The sequence below is a fragment of the Sodiomyces alcalophilus genome (genome assembly GCF_042370955.1).
Source record: "Sodiomyces alcalophilus JCM 7366 unplaced genomic scaffold ACRALscaffold_1, whole genome shotgun sequence".
NCBI lineage: Eukaryota > Fungi > Ascomycota > Sordariomycetes > Glomerellales > Plectosphaerellaceae > Sodiomyces > Sodiomyces alcalophilus.
Window position 1 is genome coordinate 4,539,354 of NW_027263532.1, and position 12,184 is coordinate 4,551,537.

The 12,184-nt window shown below is 57.6% G+C and overlaps 6 protein-coding genes across 6 annotated transcripts; 4 read left to right on the plus strand and 2 right to left on the minus strand.

The window, feature by feature from the left end:
• Positions 1 to 400: 400 nt before the first annotated feature.
• On the plus strand, positions 401 to 1,655 carry ACRALDRAFT_2094284 (uncharacterized protein; the record flags this gene model as incomplete). Its single annotated transcript, XM_071022663.1, has 4 exons — positions 401 to 443; positions 520 to 625; positions 703 to 1,576; positions 1,629 to 1,655. 4 exons carry the CDS (start codon positions 401 to 403, stop codon positions 1,653 to 1,655), a joined length of 1,050 nt encoding a protein of 349 aa, XP_070879886.1.
• A 58-nt stretch (positions 1,656 to 1,713) lies between these two features.
• Positions 1,714 to 3,265, minus strand: ACRALDRAFT_205254 (uncharacterized protein; the record flags this gene model as incomplete). Its single annotated transcript, XM_071021650.1, has 7 exons — positions 1,714 to 1,986; positions 2,030 to 2,360; positions 2,416 to 2,836; positions 2,889 to 3,002; positions 3,047 to 3,096; positions 3,157 to 3,189; positions 3,231 to 3,265. 7 exons carry the CDS (start codon positions 3,263 to 3,265, stop codon positions 1,714 to 1,716), a joined length of 1,257 nt encoding a protein of 418 aa, XP_070879887.1.
• Positions 3,227 to 4,554, plus strand: ACRALDRAFT_1059395 (uncharacterized protein). The gene is made up of 2 exons (XM_071016026.1): positions 3,227 to 3,709; positions 3,790 to 4,554. The coding sequence occupies exons 1-2, from the start codon at positions 3,293 to 3,295 to the stop codon at positions 4,408 to 4,410; spliced, it is 1,038 nt and encodes a 345-aa protein (XP_070879888.1). The 5' UTR covers positions 3,227 to 3,292; the 3' UTR covers positions 4,411 to 4,554.
• A 279-nt stretch (positions 4,555 to 4,833) lies between these two features.
• Positions 4,834 to 8,532, minus strand: ACRALDRAFT_1090763 (uncharacterized protein; the record flags this gene model as incomplete). Its single annotated transcript, XM_071019536.1, has 1 exon — positions 4,834 to 8,532. One exon carries the CDS (start codon positions 8,530 to 8,532, stop codon positions 4,834 to 4,836), a length of 3,699 nt encoding a protein of 1,232 aa, XP_070879889.1.
• A 522-nt stretch (positions 8,533 to 9,054) lies between these two features.
• On the plus strand, positions 9,055 to 10,243 carry ACRALDRAFT_1078584 (uncharacterized protein). Its single transcript, XM_071018792.1, has 2 exons — positions 9,055 to 9,335; positions 9,407 to 10,243. Exons 1-2 carry the CDS (start codon positions 9,177 to 9,179, stop codon positions 9,695 to 9,697), a joined length of 450 nt encoding a protein of 149 aa, XP_070879890.1. The 5' UTR covers positions 9,055 to 9,176; the 3' UTR covers positions 9,698 to 10,243.
• On the plus strand, positions 10,233 to 11,997 carry ACRALDRAFT_1078583 (uncharacterized protein; the record flags this gene model as incomplete). The annotated part of the gene is made up of 6 exons (XM_071018791.1): positions 10,233 to 10,491; positions 10,607 to 10,869; positions 10,974 to 11,156; positions 11,231 to 11,597; positions 11,746 to 11,788; positions 11,878 to 11,997. The coding sequence occupies exons 1-6, from the start codon at positions 10,295 to 10,297 to the stop codon at positions 11,995 to 11,997; spliced, it is 1,173 nt and encodes a 390-aa protein (XP_070879891.1). The 5' UTR covers positions 10,233 to 10,294.
• Positions 11,998 to 12,184: the final 187 nt, after the last annotated feature.

Genomic DNA, 12,184 nt, shown 5'->3' on the forward strand with positions numbered 1-12,184 from the left:
GTGCAAATTAAGGGAGCGAGGAGCGGAATTTTGTTTTCGCGCATGCATCTTGGAGGCTACTACTTGATAATGTACGAATAGAGTGACCATACTGAAATACAACACTTTGCCAAATGTACCGGGCTTTGCTTCAAGGCCCGTATCTGGACTTGTATGGCGGGGCATATACGGAGAATAGTAGGTACTTCGTGTACTTCGTTCTTACCCCTCCTTCCGTGCAAAAGTACGTATGTACATGCAGGTACCCAACTGTACCAGAACACTGGGCCCAGGGTCCAGCTTCGTACGTCAGAAGTCAATAGGTACCCACGGCCTCTTTTCTTCTTCACAACACTCCGTCGTCTCTCTCCTCACAACTCCAATGCTCCCTTGTCGCACATGATAAGAAACAACCGACAAGATGCGGTTCAAGACCGAGTTGAAAAACATACGGACCTTTTCCAGTATGCCACATGCCACCGCCAATCCGTTACCGGGCGACCATGACAAGACGACCGGCTAACCACTGGGCTTCAACAGAACTCACGGCTGCTCTCAATTCTCTCGAGAAGATTGCCTGGGTACGCCTGGACGATGACACGGCGCGTTTTACCGTCATTCCGGACACTGGGTCCCAAGTATGGGCGTACGTTACCCTTCCCCAGCGCCTTGAACCTCCTCTCCAAGGTCCAGAAAGCTAACGAGTCGACTTTCTCGCTGTAGCTCCCTCTCCATGGACTTCATGTTCGAAAACTACCACATCCAATCCGCCGAGGCCAACAACACCATCAACCTGGAACTCCCCCTCCAACCCCTCCACCGCGCCCTCAAGTCGGCCCTCAACAGCACCTCGGCCTCGCTGCGCCTGACCAAAAAAGAGGGCGTCCCCATCCTCTCCATGACCATCACCACCACAACCGACTCGGCCACCGTGCCGGGCCACCGGTCCGTCGCGTCAGCAGGCGTATCCACCTTCGACGACGACCCGTTCTACGACGACGACGCCGCCGCCTTCGCCCCAGAACACCTCGAGACCTCCCTCCGCCGCGAACGCGAAAAGATCATCACCCAGGACATCCCCGTCCGCGTCCTCCACCCGGAAACCGTCGAGACCATCATGCAGCCCAAGGTCCGCGAACCCGACGTCCACATCCAGCTGCCTCCGCTCCTGCAACTTAAGGCCATCTCGGACCGTTTCACCAAACTAGCCGTCGCTTCCTCCTCCTCGTCCTCCGCGAACCGCGCGGGCGGAGGTCCCCGCCTCGAGCTGAGCGCCAACATGCACGGCTCGCTGCGCCTCCGCATCGCCACCGAGGCGGTCGATATCGCGAGCACCTGGACCGGCCTGGACAACCCCCAGCTCGACCCGGCCCAGCTGCAGGGCCCCATTGAGGAACACCCGAGCGCTTTGTTTCGCGAGGCCGGGCCCGACAAGTGGGCCACGGTGCGCGTCGACGGCAAGGATTGGAGCCGGGTGTTGAGCGTCGGGCGGCTCGAGGGGAGGGTGATTGCGTGCTTTGCCGATGATCATGCCCTCATTCTCTACGTTTATGTGCCGCAGTACGACGATGCCTCGGCCGAAGACTCGGTCGTTACAGTGAGTGTTCCCGTGGGGGGATCCATGGGCGACAATCGCTAATGACCTTTAGTACTATGTAACTTCTTATAGTGCATAGCATGCCGCTTGCACTCATTTTTTCTTTCTTTTTTCTGATGACCTTTGCTTTCTACCAACTAGCCCACGGGTGGGAAAATTGGCTTGGTTTCGATGTCGCGGAGTTTGGGTGTTCTCGGTTGGACGAACATTGTCATGACAGGCGTTATTGGACTGATTCCCGACACTTCAAGAGGATACCATTCTGAGTTGCAGTGGAAGGCGTCGTTTGTTGTACGAAGACTCCGTCTCTGGGTATCATTGCTCATAGATTTTTCAATTCTCGTGGTGTTGACGCCAGCATCTTCTGACCCCGTCCTCTCATGCTCCCTCATCGGTGTCGGGTATCTGGTCTGTGACGGTTTTCCCAAGACCGCGGTCGGTAGTCATCTCGACTCGTATCCCTACGCCGATGCTCCCGCCTACTCTCCCGGTCTGGACTGCGGCTTCGATCCCTCCCCTTCTCTCTTTCCCTCTCCCTATCCCGTCCTCTTCGCTGTTCCCGGCGACTATCCCTCTCCAAACTGCGGCTTCGGTCCCGCCGGTGCCGTCTCGAATACGCTTCTCCGCGATAAGAATCGCCATGGTCGTCTCCATCTCTCCTATATTCCCGCCCTCCATCTCGTCCTCGGCTTCGACTCCTCCGCCGCTCGTCATCCCGCCTGGTCCGTTCATGTCGATGTTGTCGCCTCTCCCGATCCGGATCTCGCCGCCTCCTTTCCCTCCTCTCGTCGTCATCGTCGCCGTGTCTCCTCCGTTCCTTCTTTTCCCTCTTATTCGACCCAGTCAGCTGTAACCCGCCCTTCATAGGCTCGTCTTCGTCGGCCGGCGGCTCGGAGGGTCCAATGTTCCTCGAGGGACCCACAGCGACGGCATTCGCACCCGACGTGTCCCGTTGCGCCACAGGCAGGCCCAGGGCGCGAGCAAGGGCATCCTCTTCGGCTTCTTTGATCTTTCGTAGTTCCTCCTTGCGCTCGCGCTCGAGGCGTTCTTGGTCCGTTTCGCCGGGCGCGGCGCTCGAATCGTCGGCCTTGGCGTACCAGTTGAGGTCGCGACCCGCTTGCCAGCGGCCAACGGGTGCTTTGAGGCTGTGGCCTAGGTAGTTTTCGCGGTGGACGGACGTGGTGACTTCGTCCCAGCTAAAGTTGACGCCGCCACGGGAGCCAGACTTGCGGACGGTGGAGAGCAAGTCCATGGTCAAAACTTGGCGACGTGGAGTGAGGAGCAGATTCGGTCTCGTTATAGTCTGGGCAACGTAGTGGGGGAGGAATAGAAGGTTGTGTTGTTGAAAATGGACAGGCAGCGTGAATGGGAAGATACGAAGTACATGATGTAAAGGGAAAGCCCATGAAAGGTTGAACGACGCGGTCTGCAGTATGTGGAGTCATGTCCCGTGACCCACCCGCTAGCCACCTTGAGGGTACTTCACGGTACCTAGATTGCTTACATAAGATGACGTGCGTCTAGTGTACACTAAACTGATGGTCCGTGCTGGCCTCATGATTAGGTAATAATACCTGCACCTTGACCTCTGCTCTCCCAGGCTTCCAGACTCCCTGCATCACAATCCTAAACAACGACCCTCTCGACCCTCGACCTCTCGAGTCTGTCCGTCTGCACGCATCCGAACATCTCTACAACTACCATTGAAAACTCGCCATGGCCACCACCAAGGAACCGCCCCTCGACGAGGTGCAATGGCGCGCGCCGCCCATTGCGCACCACTTCCAGGGCATCCATTCCAACTCGGTTCTCTTCTACTTCGCCGAGTCGCCCTTCTTCGACCGCCAGTCCAACAACGGAATCTACGCCCACCAAGCCCAGTTCAACCCGCAGATGGCCGAGAAGATGCTTACCCGGGAGCAATTCGAGGGGGTGCTGAGCCAGATACCCAACGGCGTCGAGTTCCGCGTTGCCCAGGCTCCCGCCGACATGGTGAACGGCACTGGCGTCTGGGTCATCGTCAAGCAGGAGAAGGAGCGCGGTGTCGGCATCACCCCGCTTGCGCATTACTTTGTCGTCGGCGAAAACGTCTACCAAGCCCCTACCTTTGCTGACATTATGAGCTCGAGAGTGGTGAGTAGTTGGCCGCTTGAAGCAGTTATCCGTTCCGACGGGGAGAACCCAGCATCTAACATGACCCTGCGACGCCACAGGAATCCATCGCCGAGAACATGAGAAAAGTCCTCCCTGCCATCGATAGCGTCCGCAGATGGACTCCCTCCCTGGGCCATTCCTACGAGCAACCGCCACCGAACGACGTAGACCGCACAGGGCAAGCACCCCTCACGAAAGACACCACCCCCAACGGTCCAGAGGGCACAACAGACACCACCACCCCAAGCAAGCCCAACGGCACGTCGCCCTTTGCGAAGAAGCGCGACCAGACCGCCCTCGACCGGCTAGCCGAGGAGTCCTTCGCCATCCACATGCGCCACGGCGGCGACTACATCAACGAGAACCCCATCACCGGCCGGCCCGGCGAGTTCCACCTCTCGTCGACGGGACGCAAGGAAAAGGCCGCCGCCGCCGCCGCCGTCGCTGCGCCGCCACCACAAGCCCCCGCCACCCAACAACCGCCAAAGCCGACGCTGCATACCAAGGTCGCCGACGAGGCCAAGAAGGACGGAAAGCCGGACAAGGGGCCTAAGACGCCCGGGGGGTCGAAACCTAAGAGGAAGAAGAGCAAGATGACCTCAGCGGCTGGAGGTGCTGGCGCTAGTGCGGCTGCTACGCCTGTGGGTGGTAGTGCTGCGACCACGCCAGCGCCTTCGTGAGGCGTCTCCTAATTCCCTTTCGATTTGTGATGCATCCGGTGGTGGGTAGGTATAGATCGTTGGAGGCGTTGGTTGTTTTTTGATGATACCCTTAACCTTGGATTTGAGATAAGTGCCCTTAACATGCAAATATTACCAGCGTCCTACATATTCATGTGTCCGTAATGTCAGGATCGTGATGCTCGTTGATCTAGATCTGTCACTCAGGTGTCCCCGCTTGATGCTCACATCGGGTGCTAAGGAAGTACTCGGCCCTCGAAACGAGAACGAGTGAGCTGGTGTAAATAAACGGGACATGTCTGTTCTCTTTCCATGCGTCGTCAACGTCCAAATGTATAGGAAAATGACATCTATCGTATGCTGCCTCTGAGCATACATACATATAATACGCATCGCATCACAACGTGCATCCTCATGCGTGGTTCACTCCACCACCCATCCCTTGCCCGGCACCCTCCTCTGCGTCACCTTCTTCATCGGCAACGGCCACCCCAGGCCACCCACGCCATCGGCACGGAGGTACGGCACGACCCAGACCTCCCTCGACGCCGCCGTCAAGCTCACCTCCTTGACCGGCTTCCCGTACGTCAAGAGCGGCGTCCCCTTGGCCAAGCTCGCCAGCTGCGATCCCGTCACGTCGGTCAACGCATGCATCCTCGTCTTGGGCGTCTTGTTCGGGTCCGCGCCCTGCGTCGCCCGCTGCAGGTGCGCGTACACGACGTACTCGGGACACTCCTTGGGACTGAGGTGCGCCAGCGGCGACCCCGGGTGGATGTACACGTACTTTTCCGCGCCGTGGCCCGTCCCGAGCGGCATGAGGGGCACGTAGGCCACGTCGATGGCGCGGCGCGGCTTGCGCATGTCCTCGGGCGGCTGCGGCGCCTTGTCGGCGCGGATGGCGACCTGGTCGATGAACCCCGCCGCCGCCATCTGCTTGAGGTACGCCACCTGCTTGTCCGTCGGCCGGTCCAGCTTGTCCTGGAACTGGAGCGCCTTGAACGCCGGCACGTTGGCCTTGAGCAGCTCGTGGATCTGCCGCCGGAGCTGCTGGATCTCCTTGAGCACCTTGAACCGGACAAAGTGGCTTTCGCACCACGCCTCGGTGGGCTCGTGCGCGAACTCGCCGACCACCTGTAGCAGTTTGATGGCGTCTGACTTGTCGTCCAGGTGGCAAAAGTTCCGGTGGGCCGCGTTGAAGGCGCGTCGGATGTTGGCCTGCCGGTCCTCCGCTATCACATCCGCCGTCGTCCGAAATTCTTCCGATGACGCCGCCGCTGCAGGGATGGCCTGGTTCTCGGGGATAAAGACGTCGGCTGCCGAGAGACCTGCCACGAGCGCGATGGTGTAGGGGAGACAGTCGTGCTGATGTCCGATCAGGAGGATACGGGCGAACCGGGGCGAGAGCGGGAATATGGACATGGTCGAGCCGATCCGAGTCACCTGGCCTTCCGCAGAGATGGCCGACAGGTAGGTCAAGAGCTTCTCCGCCTTGCGGAGGTTCGGCCTGTCGGGGGGTGTCGGGAAGGGAAAGTTCACCACGTTGGAGAGGTTCATCGCCTTTAGCTGCAGCACGACCCCGTCAATCGGCATCCGCAGGATTTCCGGTTCCGAGAACTGGGGCAGGTCTCTCTCGTATACGGCCGACGAATAGAGTCGGTAGCAATGACCAGGCCCCGTTCGGCCTGCTCGACCGGCTCGCTGGTTGGCGCTCGCCTTGCTGATCCATCCGATCTGGTACGTCTGCACTCCGCTGACCTGGTCGTATTGACGCTCTTTCGACCGCCCGCAGTCGAAGACGTAGCGTATCCCGGGGATGGTCAAACTCGTCTCGGCCACGTTGGTGGCCAGAATCACCTGCCGCGTGCCTTCAGGCGGCTCTTCGAAGACCCTCATCTGTTCGCGCGTAGGCAGCAGTGAATAAAGCGGCAGAACCTGCATCTTCAGGGGTCCTGTGCCCTCTTCCTCGTCTTCAATCTTGAACTCATTTTCCTCCTCCTCTTCGTCTTCTTCGTCCAGTAACTCGTCATCCCATTCGGCTTGATCAACATCATCCACCTCGCCAAACTCAATGTCTTCCGCCTCCATGGGTGCCTCACTCGCAGAGATCTGCACCTTGGGTCCATTCGCCGTGGGGAGCCCTCCGAAAGCTGCCTTCAGTTTCTTGCTCAGTTGCGTAATCTCGTTCTGGCCGGTAAGGAAGACGAGGATGCCTCCTGGCGGCAGCTTCCTGTGACCTCTGCTGATCTTACGGAACGCTTCTTCGACGTAGTCGGGACGGGTCCGCCTCGAAAAGTGAATGGTTACGGGATGCTGCCTTCCCTCGACTTCGACGACGGGCGGCGGGTTCGAGAAAAGCATGGCATTCTGCGTCATATCCTCTACCCTTAGGGTGGCGGACATGATGATGATTTTCAGGGGTTTCAATCCCGAGCCGCCGCTCTCGTCTCCCTTTCGGATGTTGTTGATGCGGCTGAGCATTCCGATGAGAATGTCGGTATTGACGCTCCTTTCGTGGGCCTCGTCGATGATGATGGCGGAATACTTTTTCAGGGAGAAATCGTGCGCCATCTCCCGCAACAGGACACCGTCGGTCATGAACTTGATGGCTGTTTCTGGGCTCGTCGTGCCTTCGAAGCGGATCTGGTAGGCCACACGCTTGGCGTGCTCGCCTAGCTCATCGGCGACTCGCTTGGACATGCTCACGGCGGCTACTCGGCGAGGCTGGGTGACGCCGATCATGCCGGGCGTAGGTGAACCAGGCGACCCGTATCCGGCTTCGAACAAGAACTGCGGTACCTGCGTCGTCTTGCCGGATCCAGTCGAACCGCATACGACGACAATGTCGTTGTTGTGGACAGCTTCCATGATCCTCTGCTCTTCGGCCACCACGGGAAGTTTGAGACGAGCCTCCTGGATCTCCGGCGTCCTCGTCACGGAGACGCTGAACGCCTTGCGGGACAGATTCGTAGTGGGCTGCAATTCCATCGGCAGGGGATCTTGCTCGGCGGGTCGCGGGGTGAAGTTGGCGGGTTTGGGAATCTCGAGTACGGTCGTCGTCGGTTCCACAGGGTTGTATCCCAGGGCTATGTTGCGTTGCGCGAGAGCCCATGCTTTGAATCCGGATGATTTGCCCTCTCCCCCCCCGTCTTCGTCGTCGTCGTCTTCGTCGTCATCCTCATCCTCCGAATCTCCATCTTCCGAACTCGAGCCATCTTCAGAACCCTCTTCGGAGGTGGCGTCTTCGGATGAGCCGTCCGACTCGTCATTCTGAGTGGGCATATCGTCGGGGCCAGATTGCGCATCGGTCACTTCCGCATCGTCCGAGCTGAATCCACTCCACTCCTCCTCCTCATCCACTTCGACGCGCACGGGTTCCGCTATGGAGAATTTCGATTCCACGCCTCCACGGCGTGGTCGCTTGCGAAGCACGGGCTTTCCGTCTTCGTCCAACTCGAGCGGTCGTTTTAGACCCGAACCGACGGCTTGTGGTGGTAGGGTGGTAGGGGCCGGCTGGGGGGTAGGCTTGGTAGGCTCGGCAGACTTGGTAGGCTCGACAGGCTCGGTAGGCTTGGTAGGCTTGGTGGGCTTGGTTGACCTAGTAGGCTCGGTACGCTCGGTAGGTTGTTCGTGTTGTTGCGCCGACTCCAGAATCGAAGGCTCAGACTCATCGTCGCTCTCTTCCGGCGCCTCCTTCCTCTTCTCGAACAGAATCTCATCCGCATCCTCTCCAATGTTGATACCCGCCTTCCGTTCCCTAAGGACCCGGCTTAGGGCCTGCCGCTTGGTCTCCCTACCCTGCCCTTGGCCGATGGCTTTGGAGCTGGCAAAGAACGATGTGTCGACTTTTTGCTGCTCCAGCTTGGCGAGGATCTCGCGGTTCTCATCTTTCCGAAGCTTCTTTTCGATGTACTTGTCGAGTCGCTTGGCCTTTTTACTGCTGATTTTGGCTTCGCCCTTGAGCTCTTCTTTCATGCGCTCCTTCTTCTCGCCCAGGGCTTTCCTCTCCTCCGGGTCAATTTGCTCGACGTTGGTGTCCACATCGTCGCGAGAGACGGCATTCTGTTTGGCCTTTTCACGGGCCAGCGCCCTGTGCTTCCTCTGCCTAGGCACGAATTTGGCCATGATTCTTGGCTAGAGGAAGTATGTCTCCAGTAAAATGCGGTCTGGGAAACTCTCAGTGAGAACGTCTCAACCTGGCGTTCACAACTTGCACCGGCCCAGGAAGCTGGAAGCCCATGCAGATGTTGAGGTTGGGTCAGCAAGAGAATTTTCGCATTGGTTCGAACGGAATAAAATGACAGAGCCGGCTAGTTTGTCGGTGCGAGAGATGAAGAGATGGAGGTATGGCATAAACGCGGCGTGTTCTGTTTCTCACTCTCGAAATTTCCCTTATCGGTGAAGCTCTCGGGAAATTTTTGGAAGTGCCCTTGATTTGCCGGGTTTGACCGCCTGACTGACTGTCCCGAATAGGCCTAATGCGGGGAGTATCTGTACGTATCTATACATTCTCCACAAAAGCTTTCACCATCTTTACCTTTCCCATCCTATTGGTTGAGATTCTATAAGTACTGAGTACACCAAGAGGTAGCCCGTATCTGCCACCTGTAACCGGATGACGGGCGTCCGTGTCTTCATCATCGGAGTCGACTGTTCTCACCACTCACCAAGTCGCAACGCTGACACAACTATCTAAGGAGAGCCTCACTTGAAAGTCTCATCGACCAATACTCAGAAGTACGTGGTCCAATTGCGCAGGTCCCATCGCAATGGACGCCACAGCGAGTGAGGTTCGAGAAGAACCCTTCCCCGCCAAGACCAAGCAAGCCACTGGCACCATCAACGGCGTTCAAACAGAGGCAACGTCCGTCTCCTTCGCCGACCGACTCGTTGTCACCGTCTCGCAAGAGGGACGTCTCTCTCAGTGGGTGAGTAGTTACTTTTTCATTCACGTATCGAAGGTATCCGTTCTGACATGGTGCCCCGCTTACCACCACAGGTCCAAGTTCCCCTCGCATCAAGCGCCGCTGCCATGGTCGACATGAGTCTACCCACCAGCAGGCAGGGCATGCTTCCGTCGACCCATCTCACACCAAGAACCCTTCTCGGGGGCGGCGGCGACGACAGAGAGACCCTCGGCCAGCTATATGCTGCCCAGGTCGGCAGTCTGATCACCCTTCGCAACCCGGACGACCGCCGTACCCTCGTCCTCGGTTTGGGCCTGCTCAAGGTCGACACCGCACGGGAGGCGTTCTTTGACACGTTAGAGCTTGTCCAGAAGGTACTGTGAACGTCTGGGTAGTGGGCTGTCCAGTGGCATGTGCTGCGCCACGTTATAGTGTAGCTCGAAATATCAGGGAGCCCGTTGCAGCCCCTGTTATATGAGCCATTTCGGACCGAGCCGAACGCTACCGAGGCTTATCAACCACACATGCATGACCAGGGCGGCAACGTCCGCGAGTCCGTTAATGCTACGTTCGGCACGGCCAGCACCTCTTCGAAAGCTACCGGGACCGGGACAGGACCGGTGTAGATACAGCATTGTGGTCTCCTATCTGTCCGACAGCCGAATCCAGGCAATGTTGCGATTGCTTGGAAGAGAACTATGGCTCATCTTTCCTCCGAGCACCTGACATTTTGCAGGCGCCCAGTGTATTCGGAAGGGAGGGGGACGGACCGATGTTAATGGACAAGGTGATGCGGGGAAGCGACGCCGTGCATATCTTATTATTATTGGCAACTCCCTGGTTAATGACATCGTCAATATAAATCACCCTCTCGATGTCACCCTTAATCTCAGTCCAGTCCCGCATCGTACACATGCTCTGTATTCTCCTTCTCTCCCTCCCTCACACACACGAACTATCATTCAGCTACACAGCTCATCATGTCACAACCACCTACAGGAGTATCCCTCAACGAAAACGGGATCCCCCCTTTCGAGTGCCTCCCTCTCCGAAAAGGGGACCCCCCTTACTCGGCCTGGGGCTTATACGGCGACAAAGACGAACTCGGCACCCTGAACAGACTCACAGACGAGCGCGTCGCTGCCGCCGCAAGAGACGAGATCAAGACAGGCGTACGGTGAGTTTCCCTCCCACCATGTAACCAATTCGACTCGTCAGGGGGCAAAGAAAAACGAGGGGAGAGGAGGAGAGAATTCTTCAGCTGAAACGGGAGCAAAACGAAATCCGGACAGAATCTCGCTCAATTGGCCCCTAGACGCCCAATCCAAGGGATCATTCTTTTCGCGAGGGAAGTTTCATCGGGACATGTTCCAGAAGAAACCATACATCGCCATGGACGACACCTGGACCTTCAACACCCAATTATCGTCCCAGTGGGACGGCTTGCGGCATGTCGCCTACCAGAAGGAGGAGCTGTTCTATAACAACGTCACCATGGGGGAATTGTCCGCCGTGGATGCTAATGGAGTCAAGTCCACCGTCAACGGGATCCAAGGTTCCGTCCCCTGTCCTACCTCTTTCAACGTCTCTATTCATCCACTCCTTCTAGACTCGAGCAAAATGTAGATCCCATACTTACTGCGTGATCAATAAACATAGCCTGGCAAGAAAAAGGCATCGTCGGCCGAGGTATCCTCGTGGACTACCACACCTGGCGTCTCGAACAAGGAATCGACTACGACCCCCTCCAGCGCTGCCCCATACCCATAGACGACATCAAAGCCTGCCTGAAAGCCCAAGGCACCGAGGTCCGGTTCGGTGACATTCTCTTCACAAGAACCGGTAAGGAGAAACAACCCACTGACTGCTACAAAGAAACGACGAAAGAGAGAAATCAAGCTAAAGCATAACAAAAGGCTTCATGGTATACTACGACCAAACACCCGCCAGCGACCTCGCCACCCACCAGCAGCGCGAACCACACACCTTTGGCGGCCTGCAGCCCTCCATCCCCGCCCTCCGCTGGCTCTGGGACAACTTCTCCGCCGTGGCCGGCGACCAGCCTGCCTTTGAATGCTGGCCCCCGATCCCGGACGACCCGGACGCCGTCGCCGCCGGGCGGGGCCTCGCCCACTCCATCCACGAGGTCGCCCTGGCCGGCTGGGGCTGTCCCATCGGCGAGCTCTTCGACCTCGAAGCCCTGGCCGCCCACTGCCGCAAAATGGGCCGCTGGAGCTTCTTTGTCGCGAGCGAGGTTTGTCACGTCCCGGGTGGCGTCGCCAGGTAAGTCATCGAGAGACCGGGGGAAGGAGAAAAGGAAAGGATAAAAAGAAAGAGACCTGCCTCAAACTCACGACCAACTGCTGACCGGATTGGAATACACCTAGTCCGCCAAATATCTTGGCCATATTCTGATATTTGCGCATGAAAGCTCGGTATGGCGCTTTGAGGAGAAGCTCCCACGGCCGACCATAGTAAGGCATCACCTGGTCACATGCTCAATTCGACTGCTAGGAAGTCCTCATAAAACTGTCCTCTTTCCGCACTTAACACGATTATCTAGTCCACTTCCAAGATATTCGTGCCGGGTACGCTGGGCGAGGTCCTCATGTCTCTCTCCATCTGCACCCGTGAAGGGCGTCTGTATCGTATTCAAATGCATCATCATGTCCAAGGGCGCTAGGACTTGCCGTGGGCGTCAAAGCAAACAAAGCAATAACCCTTCTCTCCATACCGTACCGTTTCGTTCAATACAACCGCCCCATCTATCCCAATGTTGTCCGTATGTGCGGCCTGTGCCTGCCTTATACAAAGTCCCACCTCGCCGATAGACAGTTCCCCTTCTTCTTTTTTTTTATCGTTTTCGGTCA

Excerpts from the sequence above, each read along its gene's own strand:
- ACRALDRAFT_1059395 (XM_071016026.1), top strand. The coding sequence starts at position 3,293 with ATGGCCACCACCAAGGAACCGCCCCTCGACGAGGTGCAATGGCGCGCG. Across the intron at positions 3,710-3,789 it reads ACATTATGAGCTCGAGAGTG|GAATCCATCGCCGAGAACAT; the intron begins GTGAGTAGTTGG and ends GCGACGCCACAG.
- ACRALDRAFT_1078584 (XM_071018792.1), top strand. The coding sequence starts at position 9,177 with ATGGACGCCACAGCGAGTGAGGTTCGAGAAGAACCCTTCCCCGCCAAG. Across the intron at positions 9,336-9,406 it reads AGGGACGTCTCTCTCAGTGG|GTCCAAGTTCCCCTCGCATC; the intron begins GTGAGTAGTTAC and ends TTACCACCACAG.